The 16081-nt window shown below is 51.6% G+C and overlaps 2 protein-coding genes across 6 annotated transcripts; both read left to right on the top strand.

Moving 5' to 3' along the window:
- The first annotated feature begins 1722 nt into the window (after positions 1 to 1722).
- SLC39A1 (solute carrier family 39 member 1) lies at positions 1723 to 5365 on the top strand. Of its 3 annotated transcripts, none has more exons than XM_023502214.2 (4): positions 1723 to 2068; positions 3164 to 3407; positions 3690 to 3820; positions 4445 to 5365. In XM_023502214.2, the coding sequence occupies exons 2-4, from the start codon at positions 3230 to 3232 to the stop codon at positions 5087 to 5089; spliced, it is 954 nt and encodes a 317-aa protein (XP_023357982.1). In that variant the 5' UTR covers positions 1723 to 2068; positions 3164 to 3229; the 3' UTR covers positions 5090 to 5365. The 3 variants fall into 3 exon arrangements, with proteins under 3 accessions (XP_023357982.1, XP_003768066.1, XP_012403610.1); XM_003768018.4 differs by lacking the exon at positions 1723 to 2068 and adding an exon at positions 2189 to 2294; XM_012548156.3 differs by lacking the exon at positions 1723 to 2068 and adding an exon at positions 2301 to 2383.
- Positions 5366 to 6661: 1296 nt separating this feature from the next.
- CRTC2 (CREB regulated transcription coactivator 2) lies at positions 6662 to 16055 on the top strand. 3 transcript variants are annotated; one of them, XM_031966613.1, is made up of 15 exons: positions 6662 to 6860; positions 9621 to 9722; positions 9868 to 9981; positions 10389 to 10450; positions 11028 to 11096; positions 11302 to 11405; positions 11532 to 11561; positions 12356 to 12435; positions 12693 to 12739; positions 12852 to 13096; positions 13493 to 13890; positions 14595 to 14843; positions 15025 to 15105; positions 15296 to 15491; positions 15673 to 16055. In XM_031966613.1, exons 1-15 carry the CDS (start codon positions 6684 to 6686, stop codon positions 15891 to 15893), a joined length of 2175 nt encoding a protein of 724 aa, XP_031822473.1. In that variant the 5' UTR covers positions 6662 to 6683; the 3' UTR covers positions 15894 to 16055. The 3 variants fall into 3 exon arrangements, with proteins under 3 accessions (XP_031822473.1, XP_031822474.1, XP_031822475.1); XM_031966614.1 differs by lacking the exon at positions 15025 to 15105; XM_031966615.1 differs by lacking the exon at positions 6662 to 6860 and having other exon boundaries at positions 9631 to 9722; positions 9832 to 9981.
- The last annotated feature ends 26 nt before the right edge of the window (positions 16056 to 16081 follow it).

Raw genomic sequence — 16081 nt, 5'->3', positions numbered from 1 at the left:
TGGCATTTGTAAGGGGTAGGAAGGCAGGAGATAATATAATTTATTTATTATTATTTTTAAAAATTATAACTTTTTATTGACAGAACCCATGCCTGGGTAATTTTTTACAACATTATCCCTTGCACTCACTTCTGTTCTGACTTTTCCCCTCCCTCCCTCCACCCCTTCCCCCAGATGGCAAGTAGTCCTATACATGTATATGTATATATATGTATATGTATATACAGTATATCCTAGATACAATATATGTGTGCAGAATTGAACAGTTCTCTTGTTGCACAGGAAGAATTGGATTCAGAGGATAAAAATAACCCGGGAAGAAAAACAAAAATGCAAATAGTTTACATTCATTTCCCAGTGTTCTTTCTTTAGGTGTAGCTGCTTCTGTCCATCATTGATCAATTGAAACCGAGTTAGATCTTCTCTTTGTCAAAGAAATCCACTTCCATCAGAATACATCCTCATATAGTATTGTTGTTGAGGTATATAATGATCTCCTGGTTCTGCTCATTTCACTCAGCATCAGTTCATGTAAGTCTCTCCAAACCTCTCTGTATTCATCCTGCTGGTCATTTCTTACAGTGCAATAATGAGATAATATAATTTAGATAAAATCTGGGACCTACTTTCAGAATTTACAATCCACCTGAGAAAACAGATCACAAAAATCCAAAATAATGCCTGAAAATTGTGAGGTTAAAGGGGGAAAAGATTAATATAGACTTAGGAAAAAGAATAGGCGCTTTGTGGAGGACATGGTATATACACTAATTTTTTTTCTTAGTATTTCATCTTTCCAATTACATGTAAAAAGTTTTCAACATTCAATTTGTTAAGATTTTGATACTCTGGACTTTAAAAAATGGTTTAAAAGTTTGCCCCTTCTCACCTTAAATCATCTGATTTTTTAAAAGGATGTACCTCTTTGAGGTATTCTGATTTTATGGATCAAGTGTTCTTCTTAGAGGTACCTGGTTCAAATTCAACTGGATATTCCATAAGTATCTCAAAGACGACTGTGTCCAAAATAACTCATTATATTCCCTTCCTTTCTTCCAAATTTTCCTATTATTTTCTTTTTCCTTCCAGTCAACAGGGAAAACCTGCCCTCTATCACATTTTTAGTGTCTGAGGCTGGATTTGAACTCAGGAAAACAAGGACTTCTTGACTCCAGGCCCAAGCTCTATCCATTGCCCACATATTCCAGAATCCAACAATAGTAGCCTTCTTTCTGCTCCTTGAACTGGACATTCCATCTCCTGACTATTTTTACTTCTTGTCCCCCACGTTCGAAACTCTCCCTCTTCAACTCTGCCTTTTGGTTTCCTTCCGATCTCAGCTCGAGCTTTACTTTCTGCGGGTCTGTCCAGGTCTTTCCCTTTTTGTGCTAACGCCTTCTCTTTAAGAATTGAATACCTAAGGGTTTTTATCTTTTATGCAAATGCTAATTAGATAATAGATTATCAAATCCTGTCGGGCTCTAGACACTTACACCACTTTCATCCCTTTGTGTCTCAGGCTGCTCCTTAAGTCCTTTAAGTCAGATCACTCGGGCAATGGGAAAGAGGGAATTCACACCGTGCTCACTACTGACCAATTCACAAATTTTCCTCGGGTCATTTTTGCAAGCTAATAAATCTTTCCCAGAAGGGGATTTCCTAACTTAGCTTTGCTTTTTCACTGTGTCTCAAGACTTCTCGTGGTCACGTCGTTTGGCTAAAGACTTCCCTTTATTCTGCCAAGACGCAGACTGTCCCCAGGACTAGGCCATAAAAAATGCCCTCTCCCCAGAAACATCCCACAGGGAGAGAGCAGCATTGGGCTCGTTGAGGAGGAGCCATCAGTGAGTAAACTGATTACACTCACAGGCATTTATTAGGCGCTTACGAAGGGCCTGGCGTTTTGCAGGCAGTTGCCGGCCAGAAAAAAGAGGGCTTGAATTGGAGTAGGGGGAGCGCGCCAGATCTCCGCAGTCCCTGCAGAGAGCCGAAATTCCCCAGGACTTGTGCCCTGGTAGCGTCGGGAGACCTCAGCCTCGGAAAACCAGCCTGCCTGGGAATCAATCAGGTAAGCTCCCAGGGGAGTTTGGCCCCAGGTCGCTTGGTGGCCCCGCCCCCCTTCCCCCTTAGCCTAGTTCTGATTGCTCTAGGGTAATGTAATTCCTGATCTTGCCCCGCCCCCGCCTCGCCGCCATTGGCCAGAGAAAAGCGAGTGCGGGGAAGTGGGGAGGGGGCGGGAATTCCCGGCTGGAGGCCGGAACGGAGCGGATACAATGTAGCGAGGCCCCCGAGAGGTGAGTGCGGTCTGTTCCAGGCCAAGACCCGGATCCCTGGAACCCGCTGTCCCGGCTTCCTACAGTCCCCCGGGGCAAGAGAACTCGAGGTTCAACATCGGAACCCTTCCTCTCTCTCTCTCTCTGCGCGACTCTCCGGCTTCCTCTCTCCGCCCGACTCTCCACCCCCGCCCCTACCCTGGTCCCGGGACTACTGGCGTTAGCTGCCCCGGGCAGCTTCCCCGGGCTAACAGGCCCCTCCCGCACCCCCGGCCCACCCCGCCGCCGCCTCCCTGGCAGGGCTCTTGCCCCCTTTTCTTTCCAGCTCCTGTCGCTCTCCAAACTGCCCTTTCTCACCCAGACTCGCAAGGATGGGGAGAGGGGATTCCGCGTCTCAGGATGTGGGGTGGGAGAAAAACCCAACGCCCCCTGGATGGCTTCCCCCCTCCTTGGGGTTGCCTGTACCGTGAGACTACTCCCTCCTTCTTGTGTCCACTCGTTTTTATCCCTGCTATCCTCCAGGTTTTGGACCCCTCTGTAGAGGGGACTTTGGAAAAGTCGGGCTTCATTTGGGTTATGACCTCCTTGCATTGTCCCTCTCATTATTTGGAAGCCCCAGGGGAAAGAAGATGTACCTCTCTAGGATGATGTTATATGTTTTGATCCCTTCCCCCATGCCTCAGTTTCCTCCCTTTGCTGGGCCCCAGTAGAGGTCACGGGAGGAATAAAGTCCTGGGGAGAGAGGAATGTTCCTGGAAAGGGATGAGTCAGCTTGGTATAGAGGTCAGGAAGTAACTTGGGGTGGGGTGGAGGGGCAGCACTCAGCTGACTCTTCCAGCTGCCCCCATGCGCCTCTCCCAATTTCTGCCTTTCCATGTATCTTTTACCAGGTCAAGAAATTTCACAGGTGTGGACAGGGAATTTAGGCACCCCCTGCCCTCCAAGCTACCACCGCCATGGTGCCCTGGGAAGAGCCAGAACGGCTGGTATGGCGCCCAGAAGCAGTGCCCGCAGTGCCTGTGGGGTTGGAAATAAAGATGGGTGCCCTGGTAGTGCTGCTGGTGCTCACCTTGTTTTGCAGCCTGGTGCCCATCTGTGTGCTTCGACGTCCCAGTGCCAACTTTGAGGCCTCAGGTTGGATAATTTTCCTCTCCCTCCTCTACCATCTGTGGCAACCTCTGGGGTTAGTTCTGAGTGAGGGTAGATAAACTTTGGGAGCTATAAAGAAGTATCTGGGGAAGAAGATTGAGACCTTGGAGGGGAACGGACTGTTTTTGGGGGTTTGTCCGGGGATCCAAGAGCTATCAGAACTAGAAGAGGTTTCTCAGACTCTGGGCCAGGACCAGAGATTTCAACTACAGGGGAAAAGCTTAAAAATGGATTGTTTCTCTTTGGCCACTCTTGCCTTTCACATAGCCTCCAGAAAGAAAATCCTGAGCCTGGTGAGCTGCTTTGCAGGTGGTGTTTTTTTGGCCACCTGTCTTTTGGACTTGCTTCCAGACTACCTGGCTGCAATAGATGAGGCCTTGAGTGCCCTACGAATCACAGTGAGTACTCAGTCCCAGGGGAAATATAGTCTCATAGAAACATAATAAGGATCATAGTAGATATGAGTCTTGGTGTATTTATTTTTTTTACCATATATGAATTGGTCAAGTTTTTATGATTTTGTGACAATGTGTATAACCCTGCCTGTGATTTATGTACAAGGCTTTTGTGTATTTGTGTTTGTTTAAAATCTTTGTTGTATATGGTTCTTTAAGTATAGTATAAGCTATGGCTTTCTGTGTGGTGTGACTCCACTATGAGTTCCAAGCTTGTAAATAGTGCTCGACAGTCACACCTTTGATGCTCTTCTCTTTAGATATTTTTCTTCCTCTTCTATAATGGTTGAGAGGATTGGTAAGGGGAAAGGGCTGGGAAAGGCTAGGAGGAGACCAGAAAGAAACCTCTAACTAGGATGTTAAGGGTGAACGAATTAAATCCAGAACAGACAAAACTTGGATTTGTGTCAAGATTGGTCAGGGAAGTGGGTAAATGGAGGTTGAAAGATCCGGTATTCTAGCCTCTTATCTCCTCAGCATCCATTCTATATTTTTTCCTACTTATCTCTTCTTAGAACTGTGAAACTTCTTACTGTTCTCCCTCTCCCCCCTTTCTTTCCTCCACAGCTTCAGTTCCCGCTACAGGAGTTCATTCTTGCCATGGGTTTTTTCCTGGTTCTGGTGATGGAGCAGATTGTGCTAGCCTACAAAGAGCAGTCGGGGCCCCTTCCAAGAGAGGAGACTCGAGCACTGCTGGGCACAGTGGGCAATGCCCCTCCCCACTGGCATGATGGCCCTGGAGCTGAAGGAACTTCTACTCCTTCAGCTTTACGGGCCTGTGTCCTGGTCTTTTCACTTTCCTTACACTCAGTATTTGAAGGCCTTGCGGTAGGCCTGCAGCGAGAGCGAGCCCGGGCAATGGAGCTATGTCTGGCACTGCTCTTGCACAAAGGGGTCCTAGCTGTCAGTCTGTCCCTACGGCTACTGCAGAGCCGGCTTCGGGGTGGAGTGGTGGCAATTTGTGGGGTCCTTTTCTCCTGCATGACACCATTGGGTATTGGGCTGGGGGCTGCACTAGCAGAGTCAGCAGGACCTCTGCACCAGCTGGCCCAATCAGTGCTAGAAGGCATGGCGGCAGGTACCTTCCTCTATATCACTTTCTTGGAGATCTTGCCCCAAGAATTGGCTGCTTCTGAGCAGAGGATCCTCAAGGTCATCCTACTTCTAGCTGGTTTTGCCCTGCTCACTGGTCTGCTTTTTATTCGTGTTTGAATGACCTCTGAGGGATGGGGGGTGGGTCAGATGCTCCTGGAGCTTCTTTAGAAAAGAGTAAGTGGGAGCTTTGGGAGTGCATACGATGGGGATTGGGGAGGTGCAGTGGATTGGTGGGTGTTGTAGACAGGACCCTGGAGAATGACCAGTAGAACATGAGACAAAGAACAAAGATAAAGATAAAACTCCCTGGGAATGTGGGGGGAAGTGTAGAGGGGAGGAAAAAAAAACTAGAAAAACACTAGACAGGTCAAACAAGGACATGTGAACAGAAGATAAACTTACAAGGATTGAAACACTAAGGACAGAGCCATCAGAGAGTGAGGAGTTGGAAAGAATCTGGCGCCCCTTGGGGTACTGATTCTCTCCCATTCCTGCACTCTCCTGGAGAAGATGCTTTTTTCTTCTCTGGGGCCCATCCCCTTTTCAGTATTGTTTTTTTTCCCCCCCTTAAAGGGCACGATGCCTAACTACACCTATAGGCCAAGTTCCTTGCCCTCAGCTGAACTTCCATTCCTTCTATAAAGTGCCAAAACCTCCCACCCTCCCTTTTCACAAAGCACATTGGTATTGGGCCTTGGCAGGCAGCTAGATAGGCCCTGTGCTGCCTGCTGCTGATTTCCAGGGACCTTTCACCCCGCCGGGGGCTGGGGGTGTCTAACCTGGGGATCTTGCCCAGGTGCCAAAGGCTGAACTGCCTAAACTCTTTTTTATACCAGAGAAGCCCTGGAAGCCTGCCTCCCAGGGGTATTTTTGGAGGAGGGTGGATGGGAGGGAGAGGGAGGAGGGAGGGGGGACCGGGAGGGAGAGGGATAGGTTCTGTATAATCTATTTTACTAAACTGACGCTTCCGGGATCAGCTTCCCGAATAAAAAGGTGTTCCTATGTCCCTGTCTTTGTGTCCTTCGTGGCGGGGACTAGCAGGGAGGGAGGACCCCGACGCCAGTGGGCGCTGGAGGGGGAAGTGGAGAGTCGGCGCTCCAGCGTTTCCAGCTGTTACTCAACCCGAGTCTGACGCCGGGGGGGGGGGGGGGGGCTTTTGCCACACCCACACCCACCACCATCCCATGCGCGCCCCCCTCCCTCGGAGGACGAGATTTTTTCCTCGCTCTTCCCTTATTCTTCGCTCCCCTAGCCCGCCCACATTCTCCCTTTCCCCTCCTCTTCCCTTCTTCCCTGCTCTTGCCTTCCCCCTCCCTTTCCCTTTCCTCCCCCTTCTCGCCTCTTCCCACTCGTTTGTAGGCTCAGAGCCAACTTAGAACTACTTCTCCCAGCGTGCCCAGAGAAGAGGTGGGGGGTGGCGGGGACAGAAATGAAGCTAGATCCCGGCGTCGCAGGGGCTTCTGGGAAATGAAGTCAGTCTTTTCTCGGCACCTCTAGTCGGCGACCGGGGAGACATCCCGTAAACAAACTACTACTCCCTGCGGCCCTCTCGCGGTTGGTTGGGGCGAGGCGGGGGTCGGGCTTGCTGTGCTTGCCGAAGAGACGACGGCGGTGGCGGCGGCGGCGGCGGCGGCGGCGGCGGGAGGAGCCGGGCCCGGGGCCGGCGGCTGTGGGGGCTGAGATTGGGGGGGCCCGGGGGGGAGGGGGGAAGATGGCGGCGTCGGGGGCGAACGGACCCGGGCCGGGTTCGGGCTCGGGTCCGAGTTCGAGCTCGGCCTCGGCGGCCAATCCGCGCAAGTTCAGCGAGAAGATCGCGCTGCAGAAGCAGCGTCAGGCCGAAGAGACGGCGGCCTTCGAGGAGGTGATGATGGACATCGGCTCCACCCGGGTAAGCGCCGGCCGTGGGGACGCCGGGCAGCCAGTAGCCGAGTCGCGGCCCGGGGCGAGGGGAGGGGGAGGAAGTGGGGGTCGGGATGCTTAGGGATGCCGGACGAGAGCCCAGCGCCGGGGACCGTCTAACTGGGCATCTCCGGGAGGGGGAGGGAGGGGTCTGCAGAGGGCTCGGTGGGCACGGGGTGGGCGCAGGGAGAAAGTGCCCTCCGGAGGGGGGTCCTGGAAGTCTGCTGTCCGGCTCCTTGTCGCCTCGTGCCCCTCGGAGGCAGCCCCAGCTCTGGCACTGAGGCGGCCGCGGGAAGGACGGAGACACGCCAAGTGCTACTAGCGTCCTGCCGGCCAGAGGGCATGCACGGATAAAGTCTTTGTGCCGCTAGACTTGTCTCGGCCCCTCGCGCTGAGCATCACCTTCTCCAGTGGTCCTGCAGCCCAGTTATTTGGACAGGGCTGGCCCAAGCAGCCCCCACAGTGTCCCAGGCAGGTCTCGAGGTGGGCGGTTTGACCAAAGCGGCGCTGGCTTTGGAAGGACAGGAAGTCCCCTCCTCTGTCCCTTTGCTTCCTTTTTCAAATACTTCCTGTGGTTTCCCCGACATGAAGGTGAGGTCCATGGCTGTTAGAGTTGAGTGTTCCATCCTGCTCTGGCCTCAGGACTTTGAGGACAACTGTCGAACCCTAGGTGAGGGGGAAGTTTGCCATTAATGGCTGCTGGCTGGGGACAACGTAGGCCGGCTTGGATTTGGCCACTTTCTGAGACAGGAGATGCCGTGGGGCCCTTCTGACATATAGGAAATCCCCGCGCCCCAAATGGTCAGAGAAATTCTGGCCCTCCGGGGAGGCAGCTTCCTATTGGAATCTCTCAGGGTTCCTTGTTCCTCAGGGATAGGTCTCAAGGGTAGGTTGTTTCAAGCTGGTTGTGTTACCCTCACTTTGGGGCACATTCTGAAATGTTCTGAAACGTGAGATGAGAACATCGGATGACCTAACCAAGCAGTGGACAATGAGCCGGAGACCCGAGGGAAAGGCAGAAAATACAAGCTCTGTCTTTGTTAGCTGCTCTTGTCGAGGTGATTCTGTCTGTGGCTTTCTGTCTCTGGGGACCCTGTGCCCCTGGCTGTGGAGAACGGAGACAGACAGAGAAAGAACAGGCAAACCAGGGGAAAGTGTATTTCAGCCAAATCCCTGGGAGGGGTGTAACACTTCACTACAGGCCCTTTCCGGGTCTCTCGTGGATGACAGCATCAGGTGCTGTCCCCTGAACCCTGACTTCTTTGAGATGTGGTAGAGTAAGGAGGGTAGGGAAGGCCCCCGTGAGCTCTAAGCTAAGGGGGTATTGCATCAGCATGGTAACTTGGTTTGCCATGTGGTCACTCTTTGAAAATCTTCATTCACATCTCTGCCAGGAAGAACTAAGAATCCTTACCAGGACATAGAGGGAAATGATAGGTCTTCAAGGGCCGGATCTGGGACCCAGGAATACAAAGCTTTAGGATGAAGGGCTTAGAACTCTTCTTGTTCTCTCATCATCCGAGGAAAATGTGGTTGTGGAGACAGTCCCAGATGAGGGGCTGGAGTACTTCTGTTTGGGTAGCAAACATCAGCAAGGAGGCATTACTCAGAGAGAGCTCCATGGAGTCTCCACGGGTGCTCACGGAGGGAAGAAAAGGAATGCTGGTGCGGCCCTTCTGTTTCAGCGCCTATATATTTGAAGGAAGTTTCTGAGTTGCCTTCCTAGGGCATTCCTGCGACTCGGCTAACTTTAGCAAAGGCGGATGACGGCAGTTGGCACCCCCCAGTCTCTTGATAAAGGATACGAAGCACCAGGATTGGCTCCTTGCCCTTGTATTGGTATTGGTATAAATGAGCAGAGTCATGGGGGATGCCTTTGGAATCCTGCAGCACATCCTCACAAGGTGGATAAGTTGGGCTCATTGTTCTGACCAGCTTGGCTGCTGCTGGCAAGACTTCCTTTCCCATCCCCACTTCCCAAGGCCAGGCCTCTCCTTGGCATTGTTCCAAAACCATGGGCCTTAGGGCAGGGTTAGAGAGAGTCCCTTTAACTTGGCACTATTTTCCCAGCCAAAAGTGGGTGTATGACAAGTATTGAGTTGAATTGCCCCAGACTTTTGGGAGGAAGCTGAGTCTAGTATGCTCACCGCCGGACAGGTGGCAGTGGCCCTCTAGCTTTGGCCCCCATCTGTGAGCAGAAGGAATGAGGTTGGCAGCACCAGCTTTGGGCCATCTACTCATGCCTGTTTCCTTTTCTGCCAATTAGTCTTGGGCTCATCTGGTTGGAAGGGCAGAAGTGGCTAATGGGTCCCTTGTGGGCAGGGGAAGAGCCCATGTGACTAGCTTAGGGGCGCCTGGCATTCCTTTTGGGATTCATCTTGGGGCAATGCCAAATGGGGCAGGCCCTGCAACAGAGCACAGTGCCTGGCACATAGTATGTACTAGTACATGTTTACTCCTTGCTTCCTTCCCTCCTTTTTTCCCTCCCTCCCTCCCATCCTCCTTTCTTATGATGATTCCATTGGCTAGAGCGCTATGAAGAGAAGCTCCAGCTGTAGAGCTAAGCAGTATAGTAGGGAAGGGAGGCAAGGATCATAGCTCTGTTGCAGGCTCTCCCAGTTGTCCCTCTACCTCTATAACCTTCCATCTGACAACTGAAGATATATCAGTAAGATTTAGGCCAGAGGAGGGACACTAGTATGTTGGAGGTCTTCTCTGTATTCTCTAACAGTCTCTTCTTCCTTTTTAGTTGCAGGCACAGAAACTTCGATTAGCTCATACTCGGGGCCCCTATTATGGTGGCTCTCTGCCCAATGTTAACCAGATTGGCTGCAGCCTGGCAGAGTTCCAGGTAAGTGAGTGGGTACCAGGGAGAAGAGAGAGGGGAGAGGAGGAGGTAGGAATTACTGGGACAGAACAAGGAGAGGGAGCTGTGGTGTTTTTTTTTCCCACCCTTCCAGATCCCCTTTCCCTGACTACCATGTATGTGTTGGCAGAACCCTCTCCATTCATCCCTGGATTCACGGAATACACGGCACCATGGTCTGGTGGAGCGGGTACAGCGGGACCCCCGAAGGATGATGTCTCCCCTGCGCCGTTATGCCCGCCACATATCCTTTGGAGAATAGGCAGGGGTAGGGGTGGCAGGATTTGGGCTTGTAGAACTAGAACAAAGCTTGGTGCCAACCTGCTGCTGCTCCCTCCTCCTCCTTAGCTCTTGGGCAGTTCTTCCTCATGTCTAACCTGTCTTCGCTGCTGTCAGCAATGGAGCATCTGTGTTTGTTCTGCCTCATGCTGGAGGTCACTTAGTTCCCTCATCGGCTCATCTAGATCCTCAGGTTGAAAGAATTTTGTGGAAAGAAGTCATCACCTGCCAGCGCTTAACTGTTCTCATGCTTTCTTTGCATTCGTCCTTCACCGGGCCTGTGCCCCTTCTCCTCTGCTGCAGTTTGACTCATCTTCTGTAGACAAGAGAGCATATTGCCCTTGTTATTTTTCCTTAATGGGTGTTGCTCACATTGACAGCTCTCCTTACAGTCCAGCCTATTTATCTCCTCCTCCAGAATCCAGTTGGAGAAGGTAATGTCAAGAGTGGGCCCAGCATGGAACCCACAAGGGCTCCAACGCCGACTCTGCACTTCCACCCCCGGGTCCAGAAGGGGCACAGGTTGGGGAGGGGGAGCATCGGCACTCCGCTGGTTTTAGAGAGGGGTTTGTCTTAGAGGTGGGGGCTAGGTGGAGTGGGCGGGGTCAGAGTCCAGTCTCAACCTTGTTGACACAAGAGTAGCGGAGCCTACCCCTCCTGCTGGGGTAACACCAATGGGAGTGTGGGCCGTGCTGGGTGTGTGCTTGGGGGAGTGAGCATACTTCCTGCCAGAGCTGTGTGCCAAGTACGGTGCTCTGGCACTGCCCATTCCTGAACACTGTGCCCCCCACCCCCAGAGACTGAGGTTGTTGGACTCCGGGTTATCCCCCAGTTTAACCTAGTACAAAGGATGACTCTCAGGCTTTCTTGGGATCTTTGAGCATTTTGAAGGATCAGAAAGCCAGAACTGATATGGTCTTTAGTGCCTCATCCACTCCCACTCCATCTTAGTTGTCTCAAATCCTCCAACCCCCTTTCCCTGCCCTCCTGACTGTTGTTTCTCCCTCTCAGAACAATGCCCTGGGGTAACTTCCCTGCTGAGAAGGGGCAGCTGTTCCGACTTCCATCTGCACTCAACAGGTGATGTCCCCATTTCCCCCAGTCTCCTATTGAGATTTTGTCTCCTTCATTCCTACTTTTTTTGCCCCAGGGTCTTTCTCTCTGAACTCAGAGCCTTGGCCTCAGATCCCTGTGGTTCCCTGGCCTAGTTCTGCCCTCTCTGTCGGCCAGATGGAGAGGTCCTGTCACCATGGGAACTATGCCAGCTTTACCCTGATTCCCACAGGACAAGCTCAGACTCTGCCCTTCACACAAGTGTGATGAACCCCAACCCCCAGGACACATACCCAGGTCCCACACCGCCCACTGCCATGCCCAACCGACGGGGTGGTAAGTGCCAGTGTCTTAGAGCAGGGGAAGCCAGAGAGTATGGGGTTATGCTGAATGGAGGGATGGGAGAATAGATGGAAAAGACTTATCATCTAGTGCTCTGGTGAACAAGCGTCTTCTTTACAGGTTACCTAGATGGGGAAGCAGATTCAAAAGGTATGTAGGCTTATTTCACTTACTCCTGGGCACTATATTTCTTATTTTAAAATCTTATATTATCAGTATCTTTTATTTTCACATCATCTTCATTTCCAAGAATATCACTTCCCCTTTTCTATCTCTTCAAATTATCCCTTTAAGAAAAACAGGAAGAAAAAAAAGCAATTAAATGGAACTAACCAACATTTTGACTTTGACAGTGAATGCAAGATTCCACATCCATAATCATCCCACCTGTAAAGAGTTTTCCCAACTATTCTCCTAGGTCAAGCTTGGTCATTGCAATTACACAGTGGTTCATTTTTTGGTTCTTTCTGTTGTAGCTCATAATTTTATTGTTTTCCTAGTTCTGCTTACGTTAATGCATCATTTCACATAAATCTCATACTTTAAATTGATCATAGTAAATTTTTTTTCATAACTCAGTAGTATTCCATTACATTCATGTTTCACAATTTGACCATTCCCTAGTTGATGGGCACCAATTTTTTCCCCCTAGTTCTTTACTGCTGTAGAATATCCTTTGTGTCTTTAAACTCTTTGGATCTCAGTAGGACCTCTGGTTCAAAGGTTTTGGACATTTAAGGCATTTTTTAGTAGCACCATTCAGAATCATCTTTCAGAATAGAAAGACTAATTCACAGATTCTCCCACGGGATATTGATGCTTTGTTCTTGAGGGGGGAGAGAATGTAAGATGTGGGTCAAGTAGGTGCCTTCCCTACCTGACTGCAATGCCTGAATCTCTTCCTTCCGTAACTTTTCTTCTTCTTTCACCCTCCACCCAATCAGTCTTCGTCTTTCAAGTTCCTGCAGTCGAGGAAAACTTGTTGGATGACAAGCACTTATTGAAGCCCTGGGATCCTAAGAAGGTAGTTATGGGAGACACTTGCTGCCTCTTTTGCTTCCTGTGGAGTTGATGTATTACAGAGTCAAGTCTGATTCTTGGCTGAGACGCTTGCTGCCTTGTTATTTATGTGGGCCAGTCATTCATGTTGTGTTGTGAGGAAAGCAGTTAAAGCATAAGAGACAAGCTGGACTGAATAGAAAGGCAGGAGCGGGCCAGAGGACTGGGAAGGGGCTTCCCATGTGGAGGTTCACCTCTTTCCCTCCTCTTCATGTTCAATAGCTGTCTTCTTCTTCCCGACCTCGATCCTGTGAAGTCCCCGGCATTAAGTAAGTGGCTGTCCCAGGGTCTCCCGCCATGGGCGGCAGGGTGGAAAGCGAGGTTGATGGTGATCTGTGCTCTGCAGGGCTCACTCTCAGTTGGGATCTTTCTTCCTTCTAGCATCTTCCCATCCCCTGACCAGCCTGCCAATGTGCCCCTCCTTCCACCGACCCTGAATACTGGTGGCTCCCTGCCTGATCTCACCAACCTGCACTTCCCTTCACCACTACCCACACCCCTCGACCCAGAAGAGACAGCCTATCCCAGTCTGAGTGGGGGCAGCAGCACCTCCAACCTGACCCACACCATGACCAATCTGGGCATCAGTGGGGGCCTGGGCCTGGGCAGCAACTGCGATGGGCCAGGTGAGTAGCACTCTCTGCCCCTCGACCCCACCTCCCCAGTTCTGGATGTGACCACCTACAGGTCAGGGGAGTAGACCTGAGTATGCAGCTCTGAGGGGGCAGGCTTGGGCCCCTGGATACTTCCTAGTAGTAATCATCTGGACTGGCATAAAAGTCTGCTTTGTGGTGTGTCTTCCCAATTTGGTGAGACTTAGAATGGTGCTGGTAAGAGTGGGAGAAGGTGCCTGGTTCCCTACTAGATAGGCATAGCTGGCAAAGTTGCCCCTTTCACAGTGTGGTCATTGTATTCTCACTTCCATTGTCTGATCACCTCCACCCATTCTGTATGGGGGCAGGGAGAAGGGGCTTGGTGCCCTTTGTAATGTTGGCATCTCTGGTTTTTGTCTGTGCCCGCAGGACTTAATTCACCTCTCAACCACCCATCCCTGCAGTCTTCCCTTAGCAATCCCAACCTCCAGGCTTCCCTAAATAGCCCCCAACCCCAGCTTCAGGGCTCCCACAGTCATCCCTCACTGCCTGCCTCCTCCTTTGCCCGTCATACTATGCCTGCTACCTCCCTGGGCCACCCTTCACTCAGTGCCCCAGCCCTTTCCTCCACCTCGTCTTCCTCATCCCCTGCGCTGGGCGCCCCCCTGTATCCCACTCCCACCCCTGGGGCCTCCCCCCGACACCGACGTGTGCCCCTCAGTCCCTTGAGCCTGCCCGTGGGTGGAACTGATGCCAGACGGCCCCAGCAGCAGCTGCCCAAACAGTTCTCGCCAACAATGTCACCCACCTTGTCTTCCATCACTCAGGTATGCATGGCTGCCTCCACCCTTCCCATCTCTTGAGTCTCCTGGGCTGAGCTGCCCACCAGCCTCTTCCCTTCCTCCAGAGTCCTTCACCCTTCTTCCTCCTTTCATGTGGTCTCTGCATCCCACCCCTTCTTCCTCCTCCTCCTCTGGTATATCTGTCTGCCATCTGCCATGCATCTTTCTCTTTCAATTCCTTCCCTCATCTGCTCTAGTTTCTATCTATTTCCCATCTATTTCTCCCATTCCTCCCTTCAGACTACTCCTATTTTCCTTCTTCTCACTTTGTCCCTCCTCCTTCCTTTCCTATTCCTCTCTTGTTCTTATGTCATCCTTTTATTTTCTCCCACTCTCCTGAGCCTCTTGTCCTTGCAGGCCATCTCTCTCACCCTTTCTTTCCTCCTCCACCCCTCTTCCTCTTCTCCCTGTCTTATCTCCTCTCCTTCCCTCCCTCATCCCCATTGCCCACATGGGGATGTGTGTGTGTCTGGTATGTGTGTTCCATATTCCATCTCAATCGTGACAGGGGATTAAGGAATAGAGGATCCTTCTTCCCTCTGGAGCCCCTTTCCACTAGCGTCCCCCTTGGGCTTATTGACCTCTGGGAGGACTTCTACACTTCTCTTGGTCCTTTCTGGTCCCTGGACTCCAGATTCCTGTAGAGAAGCCACCTGAAGGGTAACTCTCGGCTTCTTCCTTCCCTTTAGGGTGTCCCCTTGGATACCAGTAAGCTGCCAGTTGACCAGCGACTGCCCCCATACCCTTATAGTCCTCCTAGCCTGCTTCTACCTGCCCAGTCCCCCGTCACAAAGCCGCTGCAGCAACAACCACCACCTCCCCAGTCCTGTCCTGTCCAGTCGCCCGGCGGACAAAGACATTATGGGGTGTCGTACCCGTCTGCCTCCAGTGGGCAACAACCTTATGCTCCGCCCACGGGAGACTTCAGCCTGGGGAATGTGAGTACCCTGACCTTTCCAGTTAGTAAGAGGAGGTTCAAGCAGTGTCCTTTACACTATTCAAATAGGGCAAGTCTTGTTTCCATTCATTTCTGGGTGAGTGGACAATGTTAACATTGTCCCCCTCTCTTCGCCTCTGCTCCCCTATTGCTGATTACCCATTTCTTCTATTTCCCCTTAGCTATCTCTGCTCAACTCACTCTTTGATGACTCCTGCTTTGACCAGTTTTCTTCCTGGCACACACATTCTCTGTCTCAGCAGGTATGGTGCCTGGGTCCTCTTGTGGTCCCATGCCCTCTGCCCTCACTCTGCTTTCTTGCTGCGTCTTCTGTCTCTGTCTTTCCCTATGGACAGAGGGAACTATTAAGTAAATAGTAGGGAGTCGGGAGGGAGTAGCATCCCCTTTCTAATAATGGTACTGTTAAGAGTCTTTGTCCATTTGTCCCCTCAGCTAGAACAATTCAGCATGGAGAGTCCATCAGGCAGCCTGACGCTGGACCCTCCCAGCTTCTCTGAGGGGCCAGGCTTCTCGGGGAATGATGAGCCAGGGGGTGGGGGAAGTGTCCCCCAAGACTCCCATGCCCTCAACCGCCAGAACCTGACACACTGTGCCCGCCATGGTCCAGTGCCCAACATCATTCTCACAGGTGGGAGGATCACGGGGGTAGACGTTGGGCACTGAATGAAATGTGTGGCTTTTGAGGAATGGGAAGAGGGTGGGTGTGAAAAGTACCTGGAGAAGGCATAGTTGTGGGGTTTGGGAGTGCTTCCCTCTGGTCCCTGCTCTCCTCACAAGGGGTTCTGATTTTCACTCCTCTGCCTGCCCAGGAGATTCTCCCCCAGGCTTCTCCAAGGAGATTGCAGCAGCTCTGGCTGGGGTGCCTGGCTTTGAGGTGGCAGCCGCTGGATTGGGATTGGGACTGGGGCTGGAAGATGAGCTTCGAATGGAACCGCTGAGCCTGGATGGGCTGAACATGTTGAGTGACCCGTATGCTCTGCTGACTGACCCAGCTGTTGAGGACTCATTCCGAAGTGACCGACTACAGTGAGGGATGTAGGGCTGGGCACAGTGGCAGCATCCCACTTTTCTCCCATCTTCCCTCCTCCCATTACCCTTTTTCCCCTCCCCCCTGGCCAGTAGAGACTCCACTCTCTGCCCCCGGGCCCTTTTCCTCAACATGAATGAGACCAAGGGATCACAGGATTGTATACAAAGGAAGAGATGCCTGCTTTGATG

This window comes from Sarcophilus harrisii, chromosome 4 (assembly GCF_902635505.1).
Source record: "Sarcophilus harrisii chromosome 4, mSarHar1.11, whole genome shotgun sequence".
NCBI lineage: Eukaryota > Metazoa > Chordata > Mammalia > Dasyuromorphia > Dasyuridae > Sarcophilus > Sarcophilus harrisii.
This window is presented reverse-complemented; position numbering and strand designations above follow the sequence as displayed.